Below are 26,051 nucleotides of genomic sequence, written 5' to 3' on the forward strand. Positions count from 1 at the left end.
CAATGGAAGAATGCATCTGTCAATCTAACACTGCTCAGGTAGTAGAGTTCCTTCAGAAAACTCCTTATTTTGCTATACTCTGTGTCTACTACAGGCTTATAGTGACAGCTACAGCACTGTAAGTGTACTGCTATAGCACCTGTAGTGTAGACATTGCTTCACTCTGGTATAATTATCATGCATCTGGGATAAGAGAGTTATTAATATACTTTGTGTAAGGGTCAAGAATAAATCCTATAAGAACTCCTCTTAATTGACACTATTATATTTTCTCTTAACTGAATGTTCCCACTGAGTGGATCCAGATGAAATTAAAAATGTTGATTACATTTAGTTCTAATTCAAGCTTCTGTAATACTAAACTTTAATTTAGTAATTATGTCTAATCAGTAGAATAACACAGAGCTCTCTAACAATCAATGCTGTCCACTTTATAACAGCACCACTATTTATGTATTTATTTATTATGAGTAATTTCCACTTGATTACATACAGTATCATTATTCATAGAAGCAATCAGAATACTTTATACTCACATTTTGATCACTGAATTTAATATTTCCGTATTAGTATCTTTGTAGCAATTTATAACTGAAAAATTAATCTTGAATCATAAAAAGCTCCCTATTAGTCTGTGGAATAGTACCCCCAAGAAAGAGATAAAAACCTAATTCCTGGAAACACTACAAATTAGATTGGATAAAGTGAGATTTACAGCAGTGTTACTCAAACTGGGGGTCTCCAAGGGTATTCCAGGGGGTCCGTGGGCCCTGCTGATCAACTCCCACTTCACAGCTGTTCTGTGGCATGCAGGAGGCACTGGGAGGGAGGGGGGAGGAACAGGAATGGAGCGCACTCGGGAGAGGGGGCAGAAACAAGTCCAGGACTGTGGCTTCGCTGATCAACTCCTCCCTATCCCTCCCAGCACCTCCTGCGTGCCAAAAAACAGATGTTCTGTGGTGTACAGGAAGCACTGGGAGGGAGGGGAAGGAATCAAGTCTGGGGCTGCCAGGCCTGCTGATCAACTCCTCTTGCTCCCTCCCAGTGCCTCCTGCATGCCAGGGAACAGCTGTTCAGCAGCCTGCAGGATGGGCTAGGAGGGAGAGGAGGACCAGAGATGGGATGTGCTCAGGAAAGGGAACAGAAAGAGGCAGGAAAGAGGAGGTGAAGGGGCCCGGCTATGGAGGAAGGAGTGGAGTGGGAGCAGAACCTGAGGCTGAGTGGGGAACTTGGGGATCCGTGAAAAATTTAAATCAAAATGGGGGTCCTTGGGTTGCTAAAATTTGAGAACTGATGATTTACAGTGTGGGGTGGGCGGTGGGGGAGAGGGGAATCCTGCATTAGTAAGAAAGGCCTACATTACCAAATAAGCCTTTACCATTTCTTGTTTAGGCCCCAAAATCAGCAGAGCATTTAAGTACATATTTAACTTTAAACATGTGCTTGAAGTCATTGGGCCTGTTTTCCATTTACCCTAAGGCATCTTTATACTATGCACTACGTTATATGGTCTTATATATTGCCAGAGTGGTATAAGGGGGCTGTACTGAAAATAAGAAGAAGCTTGTTGACTTCCATGGGACTTAAACACATGCTTAAGTCCTTTGCTGAACTGGGCTTCAAATGATAGAGCTTTATTGTACCTTATAGCACTGCCCCATGCAGAAGGTGGTACAGGACTACACCACCTCAGTGGGAACAGCAGGTCCAGATTGCCTCCAGAGTTCCCCAACACACCAGGGCAGCATGCCCAGAAGATGCTGCCCTTGCTACCTTCTGTGGCTGGCTAGCTCTGTAAGCCAGTGTGAGTTTAAGGGGTGGAATGAGGCTTGACCTTTCTGTGCCCCTTTTGGGATGACCAGTATTTCAAGAGATGCTATTATGGAACAGTCCCAATGCATATTTTTGACTGACTCTTGCATCAGAGGTGCGTACGGAAGGAAGGGTCCTTGTAAGGCTACTATTCACCCACTCAAAGCTTAGCCAAAGTCTGATCCATACTATATAATTTTCAGCAGTATGCTGTCAAATAAACTACACAAAAACTGAAAGGCCAATAAAATATCTCCATGATAGGAACTATGAAAGCAAAACTGTTTTCTTTTTCTGTTTCTCTTTGCATCTCTTCTTTCTTATCTGTCTAGCAAGTATTACACTAAATATAAATGATGGTACTTTAATATTTAAAAATAAGTTTAGTGCCTATAGAACTGCAACATGGTTTACTAGAAATATTATGGCACAAAATGTGCAGTTTAAAATCACAGGAGCATTTCTTTAGTATAATACTGACAACTGAAACATCACCTTTAACATGTTCATGTTGGGAATTTAATTGTATTGCCTTTTAGGATACAAATGCTTATATTACTCTGCCAGCATGAGTTGCACCTGGCATCTGTTATGTAATTCCTGTAGGGGAGAGTGTCTTGGTAAATTGTATGCCAAGGATATGAAATACTGTAATATCTTTGTACTTTTATAGTAATATTTAAAAATGTCAGAACATTTTTGTGGAATACCCTCTGAGTTAGAGAATATGTCTGAAATAAATAATATTTTAGAATAGTTTTAGGTTTTGACTCTGGTTTTTTTTAAATCACAAATGCAAAGCAGGATTCTTACAAGAGAGTCAGAATGATTCAATTGTTTTCATAGTTAGAGTGTTTCTTACAAATACATTGAGTTATTTTCAACTATCACTAACCACAGGTGTGTTAACATTTTTGTTCTGTGCTCCCTGGTATTTGAGGTATATTTTTAATAATGGTTTTGTATTCTTTCAGATTGACTTTAATACTGTCCTGTCCAATGGATCTCAAAAACTTCCCAATGGATGTGCAAACATGTATAATGCAGCTGGAAAGTTGTAAGTGTGAACAAAGTATTCTTCTATGAATAACAGTATAAAGATGACAATACATGCTGGGATAGAAAAGGTGGTAATGTAGAGAATTTTGCATTTTCCAAAATAAGCATGTTTTGGAAGTATTCTGTACAATTATGGCCTTCCCATACAATATACAGCACTGTTTGAATGCAAGAAACTTCTTAAGGGCCAGAATCTGCCATCCTTACATTGAGTAGTAGTAGTATTCAGATAGTAAATTACTTCTCAGAATGAGTAAGGGTGGCAGATTCTGGTCTATAGGTTGTAAAGTTATATTTATTTTGAGAGTTTTGTGAGTATTTGGTTCCATAATTCCAAAAGTCACAGATTATATGAGATTTGGTGAGTACTTCCATCTTAAATTCAGCCTGATTTCAGGGGCCTGCATTTCAGTATCAATAGTATTCAGTTTTTAGCATGCCTATGCAGTATTTTTTCCTAGAATTCTGTTCATTTAAAAAAAAAATGTAATACTGTATGTTGGAATAAATTCTTGTTTCTATTACACAAATGTCAGTAACATCAGAATATGTTCACTAAGGGCCCTTTCTAAAGTCTTTATTCAGAATTGGCAGGGAAAGGATGGTACCCCAACAAAATAAAGTGAGAGATTAGTTTACACACTGTAAATACCCTGAAATCCAGGGGAATCCAGAAGGAAAACAGTCAAGAATTATCCATACAAAGGCCCTGCTCCTCTGATCTGGCCCAGCTCTGTAGCTCTGCACTATCCCCATTAGATTCCTATGTCTCTGGCTTCTTTTGGGACCATCCTAAAAGGGGGATTTTCCCAACATAGAGGAGAGAGTTGTGGAAAGGAAATACATCCTTTGGCTGTATTTATGGTGGAATCTCCACTTGGCAAAGATAGGATTATATGTATCCCCCATGTACTACACCCCTCAATCCATCCAACTTCTCAACCCACACAACTCTTTGAATCCATGGAACAGCCTGTCTAGGATCCATGGAAAAGACAGCATATTGAGCCCTCTCTGTAAGGGTGGCAGAGATCTACATATGGAAGAGACCATCAAGGTAGAGATCAGTTGAACATAAATATGCCCCTTGATCTTTACCAAGTCAAAACGTCTTCTGACATCAAAGGACTATATAATGAAGACTTACTGATGGACTCAATGGAATTTGTACCAGATAACCAGCTTGCCATTTAATGTAGCCAACAAAAAACAGTAGAGAAAGAAAGGCCTAATAGTATTAAGTTCTTAAATTTCAAGTATTAAAATATGTACAAAAAGTGAAGCTTTAACACAAACACAGCATTTATGATGTTCAGTTCCACACTGGAAAAAGTAAGCCTATTATTCTAAGTAATTTATAGGCTATTGTTAGGGCTCTATTTGAGTATATATGTCTCCTTAATTGGAAAAAAGATATAAGACTTCAGATTAAAGGAATCGTTCAGTTGAAGTATTTCTGAGTTAGAGAATAATCACCACTCGTGAAACAAAAACGATGCTCCATAACTCAACTCCCCATATGCTATGCATAATATCTATCTATCTGTCACAAGATGCTCATTGACACAAAATGCAAGATAAATATGCATAAAAATGACTCTCCCATTGATACATAAATGGAGAGGAGCCACTGTTCACAAAACTCTTCCAGCTATAAGAAAAAGGTGTTTAGTCACCTCCACAGAACCATTCCCCCATTCGGCTCTGGTACCTGCAGAGGTACCCTAAGGTCCTGGGATTTGAGCTAGTGGAGAGGCACAGGACACCCACACAGATGGTTTGGACCTCCCCTAGTCTCTGCTGTGTTTAGCGATGGCCTTTTCTGCAAAGGGAACAAACCCAACACTTACTATGGGATAATGTGGATGTGATGTCTGGAAGAGAGTTCATCCCCCACATCCCTTTCCTGAAGGTGTTTCTACAAGAGAGGATGATGTGTATCAAGAGAGCCTTCACTGATGAGAAATGAGTCAGTTAAGAATTGTGTGAAAATTAGTGATACACAAAGACAGAAATATTTAGCATAAATATAAACATATATCTTATAGTATCCTCTTTGCTTTATATTTTTAGTATTGAAATTAAAATGTTCATAAGTAAAAGTATTAATGAGATTTCTGTATCTAGAATGTGCATACTGGTTTATTTAGAATATTAAGACAGAGAAGCAGAACAGATGCCTAACTTGATGGATGAGATTCTTACAGTGTTTCAGCAATATGCATACATTGAAAGGTTGAAAGAAGCATTATTATTTATTTATTTATTAATTGGAACAGGGAGAAGGAGTGAGAAAGATGAATGAACATCATTGGGAGGTGATTCAGCATCACCAAATCTGTCAAAATTATTTACTGTATGATTTTATTGTAGGCTTTTAAAAAACAAATTGCAAGGTGATTTTGAAAGTTAGTCCTGCCTTTCACTACAGTGGGTGGATGGTAATATTGTCAAGTGGTCTCTGAATGTCAGATTAACGGCTGAGTCTAACAGGAATTTTCCTGACAAAAAAATGGAACAGCAACCTTAGTTACTTGTTCCAAAGGTCAAGGCACTTTAGGTCATACTGCACAATCAGTATTTACACAGAACTTTTCATTGGGCACAATGGGAAATCTTTTTAATAAGTGATGCCATGATCTGGCTTTTTATAACTAAGTGTAACTACAGCAAAGGTTACCAGGAGGCAATTATGTTGGAGTGCATACATATGCCAAGTACATTTGCTCTATACAGTAATGTTTCCACAAAGCAAACAAAAATCACATTTCACTGAACAAACAGAGGATATGGTTTGCAACCTCTTTTTGCATTCAGAAAGTTCTGAGCTTTAACATGAAATCTTGAAACATTTACTTGATTTAAAAATTTCATAAAACCTTTCTCTGTTTTTCCTCTCTTTTGACCATAGTAAGCATAGATAATACAGCATCTGAACATTCTTTATGCAGTAGAATCTGCTTTGTTTTATAGAAACCTTGCAGGAGTTCAGAAATTCTCACAAACTGCACCCCAAGGAACTAACAAACACTTATTAGCTGAATAGCACTATTGATGTTCTAATTTCCAGCAGAACATTTTGCACTGCAGTCAAGTGAGCTGGGATGGGGAAGAGAAATTTTGGGTGGGGAGAAGCCCTGGCTCCACCCACCTGTCTGACAGCCAGTGTAGCTGGCTTGGATTTTCAGGAAGTAAACTGCTCCATGAAAAGGTATGAAGTAATTTAATCCCCACCAAGAGCAAGGGAGGAGCAGAAGAGGAATTCTCATAATTCATTCACTGAGATGCTCCTTTTGTTAAGCCAGACTGATAAATTACGATTTAAGTCAAAACACTGTTGTCATAAACAGATGGTTAAGGGTTAATGCCTCTTTTACCTGTAAAGGGTTAAAAAGTTCACCTAGTCTAGCTAACATCTGACCAGAGGAACCAATGGGGGAACAAGATGTTTCAAAAGGAAGGAGGGAAGTTTTTCCTTTGTTGAGAGTTTCAGTTTCAGCCGGAGTGAAAAAGATCAAGGAACCAGCCTCTTATCAGAGTAGTAAGTTTTAGAAAGGAATAAATAGGTTTATGTTTATTTCTTTGTAACATGTCTTATGCAATTAGAGGTAGAATCAAATTGGGTATTCTTTGTGTAACTAAATTTGTGCCCAGGGGAACTTCCTCTGTGTTTTGAATCTGTTGTCTGTGAGAGTAGCTGGTATGCTAATCTCTCCCAGAGGGTTTTATTTTACCTTTCTTTTCTTTAATTAAAAGCCTTTTTCTTAATACCTGATTGATTTTTCCTTGTTTTTAGATCCAAGGGGATTGGATCTGGACTCACTAGGGACTGGTGGGAGAAAGGAGGGAGGATGGTTAATTTCTCCTTGTTTTAAGATCCAAAGGATTGGATCTGGACTCACCAGGGAATTGGTGAAGGAGTCTCTCAAGGCTACCCAGGGAGGGGAAGGTTTTGCGGGGAATGGGAGTGATCCAGACACTGAAAATTCTGGATGGTGGCAGTGATACCAGATCTAAGCTAGTAATTAAGCTTAGAAGTGTCCATGCAGGTTCCCTACATCTGTACCCTAAAGTTCAGAGTGGGGAAGGAACCTTGACAATTGTAAATAATACATTCACTACCATTCCACCGAAAATCAAGACAGTAGCACATAAATGAATTAGCATGGATTCTGGAGGTCCTCATTCCACATGTGGTACCCCCAACTATCTAAAAAGAAATATGGCCCAGTTCATCTGTGCATTGAATTTAACCACCTCCTTTACCAACAATGTGCCTTTGCTCTTTTCCTCTTTAATAAAGGACTTTTAGTGGGTTTACTAGATGGCCTCTTTATAAACTCAAAATATACAGAAGACCTTGATTTTTCTGTAAATATTTAATGAGGACAAAGTTGGAACAATCAGGGTTATTTTCTTATAACAAATAACCAGAAATGGTTTTGGACAATTATTTTTTCATCTACTTATTTTCACCTCCATCAGGGTTGAGCCTGCAAATCTTACTCATTTGAGTAGTGCTGATGCTTGAGTAGTCCTGTTTCAGTCAATGAGACTGATTCCATAAAGGATTACTCACCTGAGCAAAGATTTCAGGGCTCATAGCTATTTATAACAGCAAGCTGCAATATGTATAATTCATTTCTTACTGGAATCTCTCAAGTACAAATAAGCATGTTGTGAAATAATGCTACTGCTTAGTAGCAGAATCTCTATCACTGCTGCTGTGTTTCCCCTGCGTGGAGGGCTCTAAGTGCAGCACTTGTTACAACTTTTCTCCCCAAACCATTCCTTGGTGACATGCTCAGTCTTCAGCAGCTCTTGAGACAGTATTCCCAAGGTCTCTCCAGCCCCTTGGTTCTACAGCTGTGGTATCGAGACAGTGACATACATTATTTATATCACTAGGCGGTGTAGGACTTTTTTATGGCAAATATTTCTGCAATTTTTTAAGAATGAATTTTACCATACTCTTACTGAGAAATAGTTTTCTTTATCCTTACCAACTAAAATGAACTGGTTGGAGCTCCCCTCCATCTCCCTAAAGCAAGACCAGATATCTTTTTAAAAGACCTGCTATAGCTCAAATAGAAATGATGGGCTTGATGCTGGAATTACTGAGTGAGACTCTAAAGCCTGTGTTATGTAGGAGGTCAGATTAGATGATCAAAATAGTCCCTTCTGACCTCAAATTCTATGAATCTATATATTAAAAAGGAGGAAAATAAATGAATTATAACTATAGTATGAAAAGAGCAGCGTTCATGCCAAGGCAGCTCGAGAGCCTCTCTGATCATTTTTTTTCTATTCTATTTGAACAATATATAGAATAATGGTAGCTAGAAACATATCTTATTCTTGTGGCATCTCTCTTCAGCACAATATTTTCCCCTTAATAGAGCTTCTTGTGTCTCTCCCTTGTTAAATTTATCTTTTATTGTATTTCCCTGCATTCCATTTATTCATGGATTAATGTTGGGTTTTTTTGGCAGGGGAGGGGAAGACACCTTGCTTAAATTGTTTTATGAATTTCAGTGAACTGTCATATTCCTAGAACCTTAAGCAATAACTGAAGGAAGCTAAGTATCATGAGGTAGCCATGTTAGTCTGTATCCACAAAAACGAGGAGTCTGGTGACACCTTAAAGACTAACAGATTTATTTGGCATAATTTTACCCACAAAAGCTTATGCTCAAATAAATCTGTTAGTCTTTAAGGTGCCACTGGACTCCTCATTGCTTTTAAAGGAAGCTACTGGCTCAGGTAAAGAATAGGCCTATTAACAAGGAAGAAATTGAGCATGAAACACAATTATATATAAGGAATGAAAATGCCTCCATTATCAGATTGTAATTGGTATATCCCTTAATGTTTAAAATAAATAACGTTTTCCCCTTTTATAGCTCCTTAATTACTCAGTCTTATAGACAATGAAGGATAATCCAACCCACCATCTAAACTTTTAGGGGAAGATCCTTCCACTGAGATGTGCATGCCATGGAGTTCTCCTATGCAGACAATTCCCGCCCCCTGCACTGAAGAGTTCAGCTGCTTAAACAGGATCCTTTCTTTCCTTCCTGGTGCCCTGTGGATCCAGACACCAGACAGGTGAAGAAGACAGTTTGTACAGATGAGGATGGGAGTGGTCAGGCCAATGGCAGGCCTGGGAGGGGATGGAATGTGCATACTGTTTCTCCACCACCAGCCATAGAGAGCTGATAATCCATTCTGAGATTGCATTGTCTTTCCAACTGCATTCCCATCAGGAGCAGCCATGCCCAGAGAAAAGGGCCACCATGGGGGCCAGAGCAGCTGTGGAGGCACAGGATCTCCATGTGCCTGTATTATGCTGTGGAGAAACCATTGCCCCACCCTTCCTATATATAACAATGGTGAGGAACTCCATCTCCATGAGAGAGATTTACTCCCTGTGATCCCCTTCTAAGTGTTTTCCTGTGAGGGAGGAGAGCCAACCTGTTGTGTTTTAGTCACAAGAAGAATTTGTAAAGGAATGCTTCAGCTAGACATTTAAACACCAGGACTGCAGAGAGAAGAAAGCTCATAATCTTAGACCAGAAGCTCCCATCCAGTGCAGAAAGGTCTCCCAAAAGGAAAAAAAGGTGTCACCAAATCCAGGGCTGGTGTTTGAGCCCATAAAGGCTCTTCTACATTAAACACCACACAGATGATGATCTGTAGGCATGGAATGGGTGTGATACATTTTAGGCATGGGGATACTGAGCTAGAGAGCAACTTTGCTTATTGCTCCTCCAACCCCAACAACATATTCACATGGATTCAGCTGGAAACTATAAAGTCTGACCTCTTAAGGTAGGAGAGGACATAAGCTGAACAGGAGACCATGGTGGCACAGCTCCAGAGGAAGACATTTGATCAGAATGGCTTAGAGGGCAGTGCGAAGGAGTAGGTATCCACAGGGATTCACAGGCTTGGTGCTTAATTTTCCTGTAGCTAGTCAGGCTCCATGGGACCTGTAGACTAACATTGTGATCGCAAACCATCTCTCATACCCAAAAGAAGAACGTAATGGCGATGGCACAAGATTGTCCTCAGTAAGATTTTTCAATAACCGTTTCTCTATATATGGATTTTTTTGTGGTATTGGTGCATTTACTTAGCCCTCAGTGAGCTGCATAATTGACTATTTCATTTAAAAAAAGAAATTAATATATAATAGACTTAAAGAAAGAATTACATATTTAACACTTTATTTAACACTTTATTTCTTAGGTTGAACTCTGACATATCAACATGTAAAATCCTTGGCCTGCTCCACTGATTCTACACTGGATCTCAGGTCAAAGTTCAAACATCTTCCATATCTTTATCTTTAGGAATTATAATCTACAGGAAGAGTCTCATTCTTTCCTCTCTCCTGCAAGCACATTATTCGGTTGCCTTGCAGGAAAATAGTAAAAATCACAATAGTCAAAATAATGGTATTTCTTACCTCAACTGGATGCCTCGAGGATTGTTTGGATTCAGTCATCAAACCATGTTTACTCTTGAACATGAGCCTTAAATAGTCATCATAAAAATAATGACAGAAGAACTCAGATAAGTCATTGTGACTAGGAGAACTGGAAGGCAAATCTTTAGTCAAGCGGAACTTTTCTGTAAGGAAACACTGGAGATCTTTGGGTTGTTTGAGACCAGCTGTGTGTTTGTTAATAAAAAGGAAAGGAGTGGATTTTTATGAAGGTAGTGGCCAACATTAGGAGATGGTAAAGATCATGTCTTGCTCCAGTAAAATATATCTGGTGAAATCTCTACCAAATGAATTAATACTCAACCACTCCAGATTAATTTACTTAGGTGGTTCTTCTGTGTGCAGGAAGCCTATTACAGGGGATGTTACAAGGAAAACATCTAGCAGAGGAGCCCCCTGTTCCAGAAAAGGGGATAGCATAATGGAAAAAAAACATTGGCAGTTCGGAGTCAGCGAGTCTCCAAGGAGCTGCAGTTTATGGAGAAATAAGCATTTGCATATCCTCCATGGGGTCATCTCCCAACTACCCTGTGAAAGGATGTGTAGTAAACTCTGAAATGAACCTTGGAGTTGCCTTTCCACTATCTGGGAGTAGCCTGCATAGGGAACAATAGGGTTTAAACTGCCTAAAATGAACTAATTAACTAAAAATAAGTTACCAGACAGATCTAGCTGGCGTAAATTAGTTTTGCTCCATTAAGATTTATAGAGCTGTGCTAATTTATGTTGGCCAGGGACTGGCTCTTTATTTGTACATTTCCCCCCTATTTAACATACTTTCAAGTCAAATTAAGATGACATGTTATAGAAAAAAGGAAAATATGGCCCATTCTTTCTTTTACATTTTGGTTTTCTATCAGGAAGCTGATATTTTAGGACTAGATTGTAGCATTTAACCACAGCCCTAAGCAGGCAACAATGCAGAGCCATGCTATCTGAGAGGTCACTTGGGGAGACCTGTGCTCAGAGAGCATAAAGGGAGATCACACATTGCGCCATCCATTGGGTTGTAGCATTTTGCTCCCCTCTCTGAAGCTGGCTAGTTCCTTCGACTGGTGCTGCAGGGGAAGAAAAACCACAGACTCACCTTTCCAATCCCTTTTGGGGATTTGCATCAAAAAGCACTAGGGTGACCAGATAGCAAGTGTGAAAAATCAGAACAGGGAGTGGGGGGTAATAGGAACCTAAATAAAAAAAAGACCCAAAAATCAGCACTGTTCCTATAAAATTGGGACATCTAGTCACCCTAAAAAGCACACAGAGGGAGCAATCACCACTTGTGTGCTGTAACAAGCAGAATATTTCCAGGAGGCGGAGCCTCTGACATAGTGATAGTTTCTATGCTCCTTGTAAAGATAAAAGCAAGTGTTATTTCCCCCTTCACTGCTCCATTGCTTCTACATTGGAACCCAGGTCATATGGGGGAAATAGTGGGAGCTATGGCCTCACTGCTGATAACCCTGCTGTGACTTTCCCTTTAGTGTTCCAGGAGTGCAAGGGCTGGGATTATGACATTACAGATAGAGGGGTCAGCTTTAATTTTGAACCAAACACACAAAATAATACCATTTGATTGGTTTTCCTTTCCATTCAGTTTGATGACTACACTGCGTAGGCTCTGTATTACCAATACTTTTTAATAGTAATAAATTCATCCTCCCAGAAGGTATATAGAGTTGCTTGCATTAAAAAAAATCAACACACAAAAATGTGAATTATGCCTTTTTGTTCTTTCAAAGGCAAAATTCTCCTCTGAGTCATATTGTAGGTTTTTTGCTTGTTTTGTTTTTTTGGGTGGTTGGATTTTTTGTTATTTTTACCACAGTCTGAATGGCTGTTGTGTGTACTGCCTTTTATCCACTTGCAGACATCCCAGGGATATCAATGGGAGTTCTTCATGAACTTTATATAGCTCAACACACTAAGGAGAATTTTGCCCTTAATTTGGGTATTTTGAATGGAACACCTCTGACTTTTTAAAATCACAACCTGAAGCACTCGTAGCTATTTGAGGCTCTTTCATTTATTCAGCGTCAGAATAAGTAAAAGCATTTGCTAACTATGGCATCATCCATGAAGCTAGACTTTAAAAGATTTACTATGAACATGTTATGGATGTTTTTTTCAAAAAAGAAACTTAGGAAAACTTTAGTTATGCAGAATAAAGCAATATGTTCAGTCACTTAAACAGAGTGGGGGGCGGGAAGACTATGAGGAAAACTTATTTATGATAATCCTAAAGAAAAGAACTGACTGACTTGTTAAATTAAGCACTTGTATTACAACAATTAAGCTAGCAGCACTCTGTGCTTGCTTAAATATTTAAAATGTCACGTTAAAATGGTATTCATCTCCCTCACACACAAAGAAGTCTGCTTTCCCCTAAGTCACACATGCAACTCAGACACATTGTTAGATATTTGTAGGGTGTTAACACATACTAAACTTCCTTTGACTGTAGCCTGAACAGATATTCTTCATGTAGCTTGCTGTAAATAATTCCCAGAAGGCTTTAAGTGACTCTCATTGTGGAAGTATTTGTAACTTTTAGAATAAAAGTAGTTACTACTTTTTAACTTTTCTGTTTACTGTATAGGAGAGGTAAGAAATTGAAATTATATTAAAGTATTTCTGATGTAGTAATTGGGAAAATATTAAATTCATTTTAGCTTTTAATTGGTAAAAGTTATTATATAGAGTAATCTCATTTGGAAGCATATATTATGGTGAAGAGAGACAAGCATGATATTGTTGCCCCTTTGGCCCGAGGGGCTAGCCAATATTCACGGCCTTACAGGTTAGGAGGAAAAAATGTTAATATGAATCAAGTATTTCTTTGGTGTAATTGTGTTTATTTGCAAAGAACATACACAATGTCCTGTTTCCCTGAGCACAGTAGAAACAAACAGCCTGCAGTTTCCTTGCTCCAGAATCCCCCATGCCCCTTCAGAGAGCTCTGTACCCAAGAAGCTCCGTATCTCAGCGTCCTCTCAAGATTTCTTCTCCAGGCTCTCTCCTCATAACACCCACAGCCTGTAAACCATACTCAGAGTTCTTGCATTTTCAGTCAGGGAAATCTTTGTTAAACTGCCTGGAATAGTTCCACTCAGGTCTAACAATGTGGGATAAGGAATAGCCTCCATTGTTTCCAGCTGTCTCACTACATAAAGGGGCTTAATTATTTCTTCCTTTGAGTTTGAAAGAATGCTTTAGCAAGGTCTGTGATTGTCTTTGGATCAAAGACTCACTTAATTAGAATCTTCCAGGATAACAAATGTATTTGAGTTACTTCCTGATGTTTCTTAAGACCAACAATAAATATATTTGTCAAATTGTCACACTAAAAAAGGAAGCAAAGATATCCCATTGACACAGTGTCAGAATATCTTGCTGCAGTACAGCAGAAGCAGATACATGTGTAGTTTGCAGATATGTGTCCTGCAAAGCTGGAATAAAAGAACATGGAGATAGCAATGGAAGTAGCATGCTTAGTCTCCATAAAGAATGAGGATACCAGGTACTTAGGCACTGCTCTAAAACCCACTGAAGTCTAAGGAAAATCTCCTATTAATTTGAGAGGGATTTGGATCTGGCTCTTACGGTACTCTGCAGATAATCCATACCAATAAAATGCTCTCCAGAAGACAGTTGTTCAACTTGTCTACCCAGTCACAAATAAGATGTAAAGAATCCTGTGGCACCTTATAGACTAACAGACGTTTTGGAGCATGAGCTTTCGTGGGTGAATACCCACTTCTTCAGATGCATGTGGTGGAAATTTCCAGGGGCAGGTATATATATGCTAGCAAGCAAGCTAGAGATAACGAGGTCAGTTCAATCAGGGAGGATGAGGCCCTGTTCTAGCAATTGAGGTGTGAAAACCAAGAGAGGAGAAACTGGTTCTGTAGTTGGCAAGCCATTCACAGTCTTTGTTCAATCCTGAGCTGATGGTGTCAAATTTGCAGATGAACTGAAGCTCAGCAGTTTCTCTTTGAAGTCTGGTCCTGAAATTTTTTTGCTGCAGGATAGCCACCTTAAGGTCTGCAATAGTGTGGCCAGGGAGGTTGAAGTGCTCTCCTACAGGTTTTTGTATATTGTACAGGTGAATGAACTGTACGGTGCGGGTATTGTAGTTTTGAGAATGCTTGGTGGAGATTTTGTAGGTGTTGGTCTCTGTCTGAGGGGTTAGAGCAGATGCGGTTGTACCTCAGTGCTTGGCTGTAGACAATGGATCGTGTGATGTGTCTGGGATGGAAGCTGGAGGCATGAAGGTAGGCATAGCGGTCGGTAGGTTTTCGATATAGGGTGGTGTTAATGTGACCATCACTTATTTGCACCGTGGTGTCAAGAAAGTGGACCTCCCGTGTAGATTGGTCCAGGCTGAGGTTGATGGTGGGGTGGAAGCTGTTGAAATCGTGGTGGAAATAAGGAAACAGATCAACAGAGCCAGACGTGTACCCAGAAGCCTCCTACTGCAAGACAAACCCAAGAAAGAAACCAACAGGACTCCACTGGGCATCACATACAGCCCCCAGCTAAAACCCCTCCAACGCATCATCAAGGATCTACAACCCATCCTGGACAATGATCCCACACTTTCACAGGCCTTGGGTGGCAGGCCAGTCCTTGCCCACAGACAACCTGCCAACCTGAAACATATTCTCACCAGTAACTGCACACCACACCATAATAACTCTAGCTCAGGAACCAATCCATGCAACAAACCTCGATGCCAACTCTGCCCACATATCTACACCAGCGACACCATCACAGGACCTAACCAGATCAGCCACACCATCACTGGTTCATTCACCTGCACATCCACCAATGTAATATACGCCATCATATGCCAGCAATGCCCCTCTGCTATGTACATCGGCCAAACTGGACAATCTCTACGGAAAAGGATAATTGGACACAAATCAGACATTAGGAATGGCAATATACAAAAACCTGTAGGAGAGCACTTCAACCTCCCTGGCCACACTATTGCAGATCTTAAGGTGGCCATCCTGCAGCAAAAAAACTTCAGGACCAGACTTCAAAGAGAAACTGCTGAGCTTCAGTTCATCTGCAGATTTGACACCATCAGCTCAGGACTGAACAAAGACTGTGAATGGCTTGCCAACTACAGAACCAGTTTCTCTTCTCTTGGTTTTCACACCTCAACTGCTAGAACAGGGCCTCATCCTCCCTGATTGAACTGACCTCGTTATCTCTAGCTTGCTTGCTAGCATATATATACCTGCCCCTGGAAATTTCCACCACATGCATCTGAAGAAGTGAGTATTCACCCACAAAAGCTCATGCTCCAAAACGTCTGTTAGTCTATAAGGTGCCACAGGATTCTTTGCTGCTTTTACAGATCCAGACTAACATGGCTACCCCTCTGATACTTGACAAATAAGATGGTATCTTAGAAGCTATAAGAGAACTAAGACATGTAACTAGTCAAGGGTTGGGGGCGGGGATTTCCCTAGGGGAAGGGAGTTACACTCAAAATTCATCCCTGCATCAGTTGCCATTTTTTTTTAAAAAGTGCATGAAAGGGAGGATGGAAACCCAATGTATTTTTGGCCAGATATCAATGTGGGAGATAATGTTGGTTAGACAAGCATTAATGCCTATGCAATTTTACCCTTTCTGGAAAAGGTAAAACAAATATAATAGTGTGGCTCCTGGAGAAACTTTGCTGGCAGATATGACACTGAACCTGAAGAGCAATGCAGAAGGAGTGGCTCATTGCAGTGCCACCATGTTTGGGAAATAATTTCCTTGCAGATGCTCAGATGCCTGGGTTGTATCAACTTCCCTATCTACATGTTTGTGTATCTTTGGGAACTTCTCAAGATCCCTTCTAGAGCTAGGTAAAACTTGGTTTTCTCATTCCTCACACATTCTTGAGATTTCAGAAATTTTCCTTTTCTGGCTTGGGATAAATATGAGACCACCCTAGAATAGCCACTAGTCCAGTGGTTAAAGCATTCACCAGGGCACTATATAATTCAGATGATGATTTGAACATGGGCCCCCGCTCCCCACTTCCCAGGCCAGCAGTGTCCTAGTCACTGTGCTGTTGGCTATCCTGGGGTCAGGATTTCACTCTGTTTGTGTGTGTGTGTTTAAATAAAATTTTCAAAACAAAACTCCAAAATTACAGTCTCAGTGAGGACAAATCATGGATACAAAAAGAAATCAGCCATACCCACCCACCCTAGACTCTTTGTTCTCAAAAGTAAAAGGTCAATTTGGTATCCTAGCCGCACCCCTAGGCTGACCACCACTCCACCAAACTCATTTGGTTCTTTTTTCTCTGCCATTGCCAGCAATTGAATGAGTGCACAAATAGTGTTGTCTAGAGGTTCGGGTGAGTTGTTCTGTGCCTAAAATCAGTCTGAACAGCAGCTTTGACACAGAGTATAAAACCTCTGCATTAAAAACTGCCATCTTATCATATAAAATGTGCTGCAAATGTCTGACTTTCCTTATCGAGGAAGATGCTGAATCCTATGGTGCATGAAAACATCCAAGAGCCAGTTGTTCATAAGTCTCACCACACAACAGTGAGACTTGCAGCTTTGCGAGCATCAGCTCCTACCTGTGGAAAATAAAGGAGTAGAATAATAAAATGTGTTCCATTGTCTCCTCTGATTCTGAGCAGGCTTCCTGGCAGCAGCCTTTATCTGCGTTTCCCTTGAAAGTTACCTCTGACATACCAAATACCATGAAATATCAGCCGCTGTGAAGGGAACTCTTATTTCAAAGGTACAGCAATCACTCACTGAGACAATCTTCTGGACCATTCAATAGTACTGCCAAATGGTGTTCTGAAAAATATCCCTTAAGAACCCCTTGGCATAATGTTCTTAACTATGAGCAACCAGACTGGAATGCTGTTGCCTGAATTTGCCAATAGTCAGAAGATACATCTTAATGCAGGTTGTACGAAAGAGGGACCCTGCTGTGCTGTTGCAGGAAGTTTTTTCTTTTTTTTTTTTTACAGGCTGCATCCCTTTTCCCTCTATCAGCTACCCCATTCTTTTACCTGTGACATTTCCCACAAATACTCGAAAAGAAGTGGCTATTTCCTATCTCACCACATGAACCCTATGAAAATTTAAAAAAAAAACAACACCATAATAAAAAAATCATCAGAGAATACTATCCTCTACCTTCTTTTAACTGGTATGTAGACTATGCATTTCTTCACTAGGTTACATTTATTGCCCCAGAGCATCAATTTGACCTACTATTTTCTAGGGCTGGATACACACATGCCATGTAAATACAAAGACATAACAGGAATGTTTTACTTATCACCACTCTTCTGCCAACATCAGGGTCTATCTCTCCCATTGAATCATCTTAATGTAGCTGGAGGCAAACCTCTTCTCCCAGTTCAGCTCAGCAACTGAATCACCACAGAAGATTAGGCCTAGAATAGCTATAACCCCAGGGCTCATTATTTGCAATTCCTCTGGACGAGACAAAGAGCACCTCAAAATCTTCACCCACAGAGCCTTGCTCTTCACTACTCCAGCTGCTAAATGTTTAAGATGTCAAAAAGTCCGTATCTTTTGTACTGCCTGGAACCACTGTGACATCATCCATGGGTGAAAATAGTCATTGACAGAGTAAAAGTCATCTCCCCCTTAATCCATGCATTCAGACCTGACCCCCTGATATCACAGACTGCCCACAATAAAGGACCCAAAGAAAAAGAATATAACAATGGACTCAAAGGACAATCTTGCTTACCCCAGTATGTATCTGTATAGCCTCTATTCTTTACCCATTTACTAAAGGAATACATAGTGCATGAAATCTGTACAAAATCTGTAGCCAATTAAGAATCTGTGAGGGAGTACCAGACTGAGACAGGACCAATCATAAGTAAGGCAGTTTCACTCAATCAGAAGCTTTGGCCTGATCCAAGGCCAAAACATAACTGTGATGCGGTCTGCTTACCCCGCACTACCTCAGACAGGGTTAAGCCCATGGTATTGACAGCGGAAGTTCCGCCTCCGCAGCAAGACTGGGCATGCTCCAAGTGCTCTAGTAGTATAAAGGGAGGGGGACCAGCTCATTCTGGGCTGGAGGCCACAGGAGAAGGACCTGCTTGGGAAGCGTCCACACAGCCACCGCCACAGCCACCGCCACAGCCACAGCCACAGCCACAGATTGCACCAGGAATTGAAGCCGTCCTTGGCTCACCTGCACTGCGGTGACTAAGGAAACCCTGGAGATGACTGGCTCTGCCGAACACAGAGGACCCGGCATCGCATGGGAAACCCCAACATAGACTCTGGTAGGAAGTGACCCAGGAATGGTGATGGAGTAGTACCTCCTTCACCTGGGAAACTCAGTATGTTTTGGTAGGACATCCCCAGCCCCTCTGCTGAGTCAGTGGAAAGCTGCTATGCCACTGTTAGGGCCCTGTGTCAGGGCCCATTGGAGTCGGGCTGCCACACACCATAAGGGGCACACCAGTGCTATAGACTCTGGCCATTAGGCCACGCTGCCCTGCACTGAAGGGTGGTGCTATAGACTCTGGTCACTAGGCCACGCTGTCCTGCACTGAAGGGCTGCTTTATGGACTGTGACCGATAGCCCATGCTGCCCTGACCCTAGGGACATGGACTGTCACAATAACCCTACCATTCTCACAGTCACCATGTTCACCCATTTTCAAATACTTCTCACAGTTTACACAAGATCTGCCATTGTATGACTTCCAATTGCATTAGAGTGACTGGGTTGCAATAATTTCCCTGCTATTTTCCCCTACTTCTTGGCTTGAATGAAAGTCAAACTTTTATAATCCATGTTCAAATGAGGAATAGGCCTCCAATTCCTGATAGCTGAAGTTCCCCTTTTTTTGGAAGAAAACAAACCAACCAACCAATCAAACAACTCTTTCCTCAGCATCTGGCTTGGATGGTAACATAGATGGTAATACAACGATACCTCATACTAAAATAATAGAAACCAGTAATAATACTCTTCCTAGCACAGTTCTCATAGTGCTTAAGTATAAAACAGTAACCCTGTACCATCATAAGTATCAGGCCCTATGAATCAAAGAAAGTCACCTTCTTGTTAACTGGTTCATTATTCTCAACAAGAGGGCCTCCTTAGTCCCCAGATCCTGATCCTAACTCTAATGGTTCCTTCTCAAGTTAATCAAACTATAACCTTTGCCTTCTTTTCCCCCAAATAAAAGTACTTGTGGACAAAGAACAGCAGAAAAAGATGTTACAACAGCACCTAATGCAGGAAAACAATTATCTGTTGGAACAGATAATGCTGTGTGATTCACATAGTGGTAACCACCTTCACTCTTTTGGATCCCCTCACTCCCTGTCTGATTTCAAGAAAAACTCTCCCATTTCTGAAGCGGAGCACATCAAAATCTGCTCCCCAACTATAGAGTCTGCCATACATGTAGCCTGCCAATTCCTCCCAGGTGATTGGTATTCCTAAAAAAAAACAATTATGCCTGTGGATGTTCCTTCCCCAGTTTCTCTTTTCCCCTCCCTGTCTCTGACTGTCTGCCCCACATTACCAGTGTTCATGTCCCCATCTGTGTCATCATGACTCTTAATAGTTCCCACTCATTTCTTCCCAATCCTGGATCAGTAAACAACAAGGCAAGTCCCTCTCACAAAAGCAGAAAGGCACTGTCACTTCAAATGGGGCCTTCATTAATCTTTGCAAGGCTGCTTGGAATCCTCTGATGGTTGGTGCCAGGAAAGATACTTGTGAGACTGGGAATGACCTCTTCCCCTATTGTGCGAGGCCTCTGGGAACTACCACTTTTCCCACACATATTGCATCTAATGATGTCCCTGCAGTCCTCAGTCTTGTGTGCATTAGAACCACAGTGCATGCACTTCCTCATACCACAGTTCACACTAAAATGCTCTGTAGAGCCACAGGTAAAACAAGTGTGTGGCTATCCAGAATAGCCCTATTCAGAACCTAAGTAAAATATATTGGGGAGATATTTAATTGTATTATTTACCTGGAAAAGTTCAGTGATGCCTTTAAAATTCACCATTCCAAACCCTAAATCGATCAGAAGCTTTACCAGAAGGCTGCAACACGTTAGCATAATGTGAAACCCAATGCAGGACGTCTGCAAAATGTATATTTTCATTGCAGAAGTGTCACAGACTTAATAGCAAGTTAGAACAAAGAAACATCTACTATGCCATCCCATTCCCTACACCTCTTCCTAATTCCAAACCATTCCTAGAATAATTCAATTTCACTGTAGGACTAAACACTGGCATCAACATTTTCTCTTATCTGGCAGGTGTATCACGGCTTTCAGTTGTGCCATCAAGAATTCTAAAGATTTTAACAAGAGAGTCCCAACAACAAAATTCCGAGCAGCACATGTGTCTATTCCCCTGTGTAGCACAACTGAATCACATATCTGTGCCAATGCATCCTAGTATAATGCTTCCATTGGGAGGCGTCTTACCCAGAAGCTCAAGCCTGGTCAGCTGTAACCGCTGCATAGGACTTCTTCCTAGGTGACCTCTCAGAAGATCCAGGGCTGGAAATAGACACTTTAAGTCCTCCTTGTTTGTCACTATTTCTTCAATTGCTCACTCATGATAGATCTTTGTGCCCCTGTGTCAGCACTGGGGCTCCTCTTTGTTTTGAAGAAAAACAAAAGATGCCACTTTAGATTATTTTTTTAAAAAAGAGTAATAGCAGTAGCTGATGGGCCATATGCCATTGTAGGCAACCTCACATCCCATTCCCTCCATAAACTTATCAAGCTTAGTCTTGAAACAAATTAGGTTTTTTGCCCAGGCTGCTTCCCTTGGAAGGCTATTCCAGAACTTCACTCTTTTGATGGTTAGAAATCTTTGTCAAATTTCAAACCCAAAGTTTTTGATGGCCAGTTTAAAACCATTTCTTGTTGTGCTAATATGGGCCCTTAACTTAAATAACTCCTATTCATAGACAGTGCCCGACTCCTGTGTAGCAGGTAGTTCTGTGTACTTTTAAAATACGTGTTTATTGAAATGAGCATGCAAAGTGCATTATAGGGATCCCTGCTCTGTTGCCACATCTAGTGGGATTTCTTTTTTTTTAATTATTATTACAAACATTGGCCCCAATCAGAAAACACATGTACATGACTCGCATTAACTATGTAACTAGTCTCATTAGATATCACTGGGATGAATTCACTTAGGTTCTTCAAGGTACTCAGATACATAAAAAAGGGTATCACCAAATCCAGGGCTGGTGTTTGAGCCCTTAGAGGCTCTTTCAAATTAAACACCACACAGATGACGATCTGTAGGTATGGAATGGGTGTGTTATGTTTTAGGCATAGGGGTACTGAGCTAGGGAGCAACTTTGCTTATTGCCATGTGCCATGGGCTCCTCCAGCCCCAACAACATAGTGCACAGTAACTACAGTATCAGAGGGGTAGCCGTGTTAGTCTGGATCTGTAAAAGCAATAAAGAATCCTGTGGCACCTTATAGACTAACAGACGTTTTGGAGCATGAGCTTTCGTGGGTGAATACCCACTTCGTCAGATGCATGTAGTGGAAATATCCAGGGGCAGGTATATATATGCAGGCAAGCTAGAGATAATGAGGTAGTTCAATCAGGGAGGATGAAGCCCTGTTCTAACAATTGAGGTGTGAAAATCAAGGTGTGAAAACCATAACTGCACACCGCACCATAGTAACTCTAGCTCAGGAACCAATCCATGCAACAAACCTCAATGCCAACTCTGCCCACATATCTACACCAGCGACACCATCACAGGACCTAACCAGATCAGCCTCACCATCACCGATTTATTCACTTGCACGTCCACCAATGTAATATACGCCATCATATGCCAGCAATGCCCCTCTGCTATGTACATCGGCCAAACTGGACAGTCGCTATGGAAAAGGATAAACGGACACAAATCAGATATTAGGAATGGCAATATACAAAAACCTGTAGGAGAACACTTCAACCTCCCTGGCCACACTATAGCAGACCTTAAGGTGGCCATCCTGCAGCAAAAAAAACTTCAGGACCAGACTTCAAAGAGAAACTGCTGAGCTTCAGTTCATCTGCAAATCTGACACCATCAGCTCAGGATTAAACAAAGACTGTGAATGGCTTGCCAATTACAAAACCAGTTTTTCCTCCCTTGGTTTTCACACCTCAACTGCTAGAACAGGGCCTCATCCTCCCTGATTGAACTACCTCATTATCTCTAGCTTGCCTGCATATATATACCTGCCCCTGGAAATTTCCACTACATGCATCTGACGAAGTGGGTATTCACCCACGAAAGCTCATGCTCCAAAACGTCTGTTAGTCTATAAGGTGCCACAGGATTCTTTGCTGCAGTAACTACAGTAACTACAGTTGTTTCTATCTACACATTGGGTTTTATTTCATACACTACACCCAATACTATGGCATTAGAGTTCTTAAACTGAGTGCAATTACACTACACTGTGACAATTTCTGACATTTTAATGGCGACTACTAGGTCTATGATACAGTTATATCACAAATTAAAAAGAATATTATCCCTTACTAATTAGCTCACATCCACTACACACAGCCTAGTCACCATCATTGTGCTCTATTTCCTTTGTCATTTCAGCAACTCTTTATAAAATACACCAATGCTCAAGAATATTTTTTCTGGCAGTGGTATCATGGAAATTCAGCTATCTCCTACATTACTATTCCTTCTGCAAGGAATTCTGAGACAAAAAGGATTTAAGTGTTTTAGTTCCCTAATGTTCAAAATGCTGTTGGGCAATCCTCTTTCTGGAGTTTGGAATTGTTCTTGCACAATTGACTTACTCTTGCAAATGGATTGCATATTTTCTGCTTCATCTCCGCAAATAACACCAGATCCTCCTGTCACTATTCCTGCGTCCCCTTTCTCCAGGGGTGAAAGTAACTACAGACGCTTACTGGTAGTGGGCCAGGGCCAGCCCCCAGAAGGAGAGGGGCTTCGGGCAGAAGGGGCAGGGCTGAGAGTAAGCATCTCCCAGCCAGCCCTTCCAGGCTGCCTGGCCCACATTGTCCTTGGCTGAAGTGGTGATTTAAAGGGCCAGAGCCCCAGGCCCTTTTAAATTGCTGGCCCTGGGGCAGTTCCCTTTGCTCTCCTGCCTATCGGCAGCTGAGGAGGGGGTGGGGAAGGGCAGGGATGTTAAAGCGCTGCAGGGTCCTTTGCCGTGGCAGTGCTTTAACGTTGCTGTTCCCCATCCCCCCCAACAGTGGCCCTGCTGGTAGGGCCACCGATGGGGTGGGGGACAGGGCACAGCAACTTTAACGGCCCTGCCCCTGTTGCCTCCCTTGTCTGTGGTCCTGCCAGTATGGACCCTACCAGTAGGGCTGCCAATGGGGGAGGCAAAAGGGATAGGGACACTAAAGCAGTGGGCCTCACACGGGCTGGTGTGGGTTCTTACTGCTACACTGTACCGGTCCATACCGGCTCACTTTCACCCCTGCCTTTCTCTCGGGTTAGGAGCTACGCTGAACTAGAAATAACTTCCTAGCAAATGGGAATTTCTGAAGGAAAGAAAAGAAAAGAAAACAGAAAAGTCCAGTTAATTTATGTCATAGTTCAGGACACCTGCACCTGTATTCCCCCTCTATGGTTTACCAAGGGTAGCCTTTCTAAGGCTTCTGGCACCCCAGTGATCACCTATCTTGAATAGAGATACATGTTTCTCTCCCTCCTGACTAGGGTATGTCCAGAGTGGACAGTTCCAAGCTGCACTGTAAATTCCCCAGAAAGTCAGACTGCCTGAGCAGCCTGCTTTGCTTTTCTCCTCAGAGGCTATAAATAGCATAACTCTTCACAGTTATACGTTACCAGCTTTTCCTAAGCAAGCACATTCACTCTTGAGGTGAAAGTATTACAGAGAACATTAAAAACAATAAAAATGTACATGCACATTAATAAGCTTACCAGAGATCATTCTAATTGCAACAAGGACTCTGGTAGGAGTCAGTCCTTCAAACCCCACCAAGGGGTTTTCTGTGGTCACAAGTTAAAAGCTATTAGCTCAGAATTGTCAAACCCATGATTGTCTGAGTCACTCCTTTACACAGTTTGGACCTCTGATCTTTTCCTCACATAACAAGTGGTCAGCAGACAAAAATCCCCTCCTAATGGCAAAGTTTCAAAAGGCTGAGATCTTGAATAACCAGGGAGATACATTTGCATTCTAATACAGTGAATCCATAGGATACTTAAACTTAATTCAGTAAGGTTTACCAGTATAATGAAGGAAATTCTCATAGCTGTCACAATTTATTTTTGATTTTAACAAATAGGAAATATGCTGTCAATAACCCAAGGGCATCTGCCAAAGTGTACTCTGCTCACTGGCCAAAATTCAAAACCAAGTATAAATTAATTTAAAAGAGTCAGAGATGGCATAATGTATACCTTCTTATCATCCCTGTGACATAAAAGTTACACCATTTTAACTTTAACTCAGAGGACCACATTTAGAGGCTATGAGTAAAAAGGGTATAAGTTGTACATTAGTAAGGAATCTAGTCTGGATAAGAGGTGGGAAGACTGTGTATATTCCATCATTTTAGATTCCTTTCCATGAATTTAGACTCAACTCTGCATTTGGCCTTTTGCACTTTGATATAAAATTTATCTTATAAATATCGTGTAGAGCTAAAACTATATTTGTAATATTGGAAAAAGCCAAAGCTGTATTATTTGTATAGTTAAACAGAAAAACTATGGTTAAAAATATTCTATCAACACTTAAAATATTAACAATTTATGCTAAACATACTGCATAATATAAAAATAGATGGTCAAGATAGATAGTAATTAAAACATGCATTATAAATGAATGGCTTTGATTTAGTGAAATACATTTCGACACAGCAGTTGTTTTTTGTCAGTTCAATGACTTTTCCTCCAGGGATACTTCTCCTAGCTGTAATGTACATGCTTCAAATGATAGTCTGTTTATACACAGAGATGTTTTTTGTCTGAATGCATGCAAAGTTTTATAGAAGCTATAGTTTTGAGGTTTCATAGTTTTGAGCCATCAGTGGTGGATTTTAAAGCTGGTTATGTTACAGAATGTCACATGTGGTAAACAAGACAGAAAAATAAGAGTTTAATCACAAATGTAATGAAGAAATAAAATGAACTCTATGACATGAGGTCTAATCTTAACTATGGGTACATAATGCGTCTACTTCAAATAAAATTTTGTGGTCTCTTCTTCAACACACTCCTTGAACCCCTCAAAGATAACAGTTAATCAAATAATTGTGACATGGGATGTTTGTGGAGAATTTGTATACAAGGCTGCCCAAGGGAAACACGAGGAACAGTTGGAAGCACAGAAGTGTTGAGAATTATGGCAAATTGTGTTAAAAGGATTTAACTAGTGTGATGTATGAACACAGTCTGGTTAGAGTACACAATAAGTGGTTTGTCTCAAACTTTCTTTCAGCTGCTAACTCAGACTTTCAGTATATTATGTCTAAGTATGTATATCTAAACATTGCTCAGACAAGTAGTAATTGTCACTGAATGGTGAAGGAGACAAAACTCATGGATTTTCTCACACATCAGGAAGTAATTAAAAAAAATTCCTTGACTGAGACTCAGAAGATTTCAATGTTTGGGA

At 40.8% G+C, this 26,051-nt stretch overlaps 1 protein-coding gene across 1 annotated transcript in view; it reads left to right on the forward strand.

Annotated features, from left to right (window-relative positions):
* GLRA3 (glycine receptor alpha 3) overlaps positions 1-26,051 on the forward strand; it is a 154,192-nt gene that overhangs the window by 82,834 nt on the left and 45,307 nt on the right. The window contains exon 5 of the mRNA XM_030564998.1: positions 2,787-2,869. Within this exon, the coding sequence (XP_030420858.1) occupies positions 2,787-2,869 (83 nt within the window). The remainder of the gene's footprint in view (positions 1-2,786; positions 2,870-26,051) is intronic.

The sequence above is a fragment of the Gopherus evgoodei genome, chromosome 5, assembly GCF_007399415.2.
Source record: "Gopherus evgoodei ecotype Sinaloan lineage chromosome 5, rGopEvg1_v1.p, whole genome shotgun sequence".
NCBI classification, from domain to species: Eukaryota; Metazoa; Chordata; order Testudines; family Testudinidae; genus Gopherus; species Gopherus evgoodei.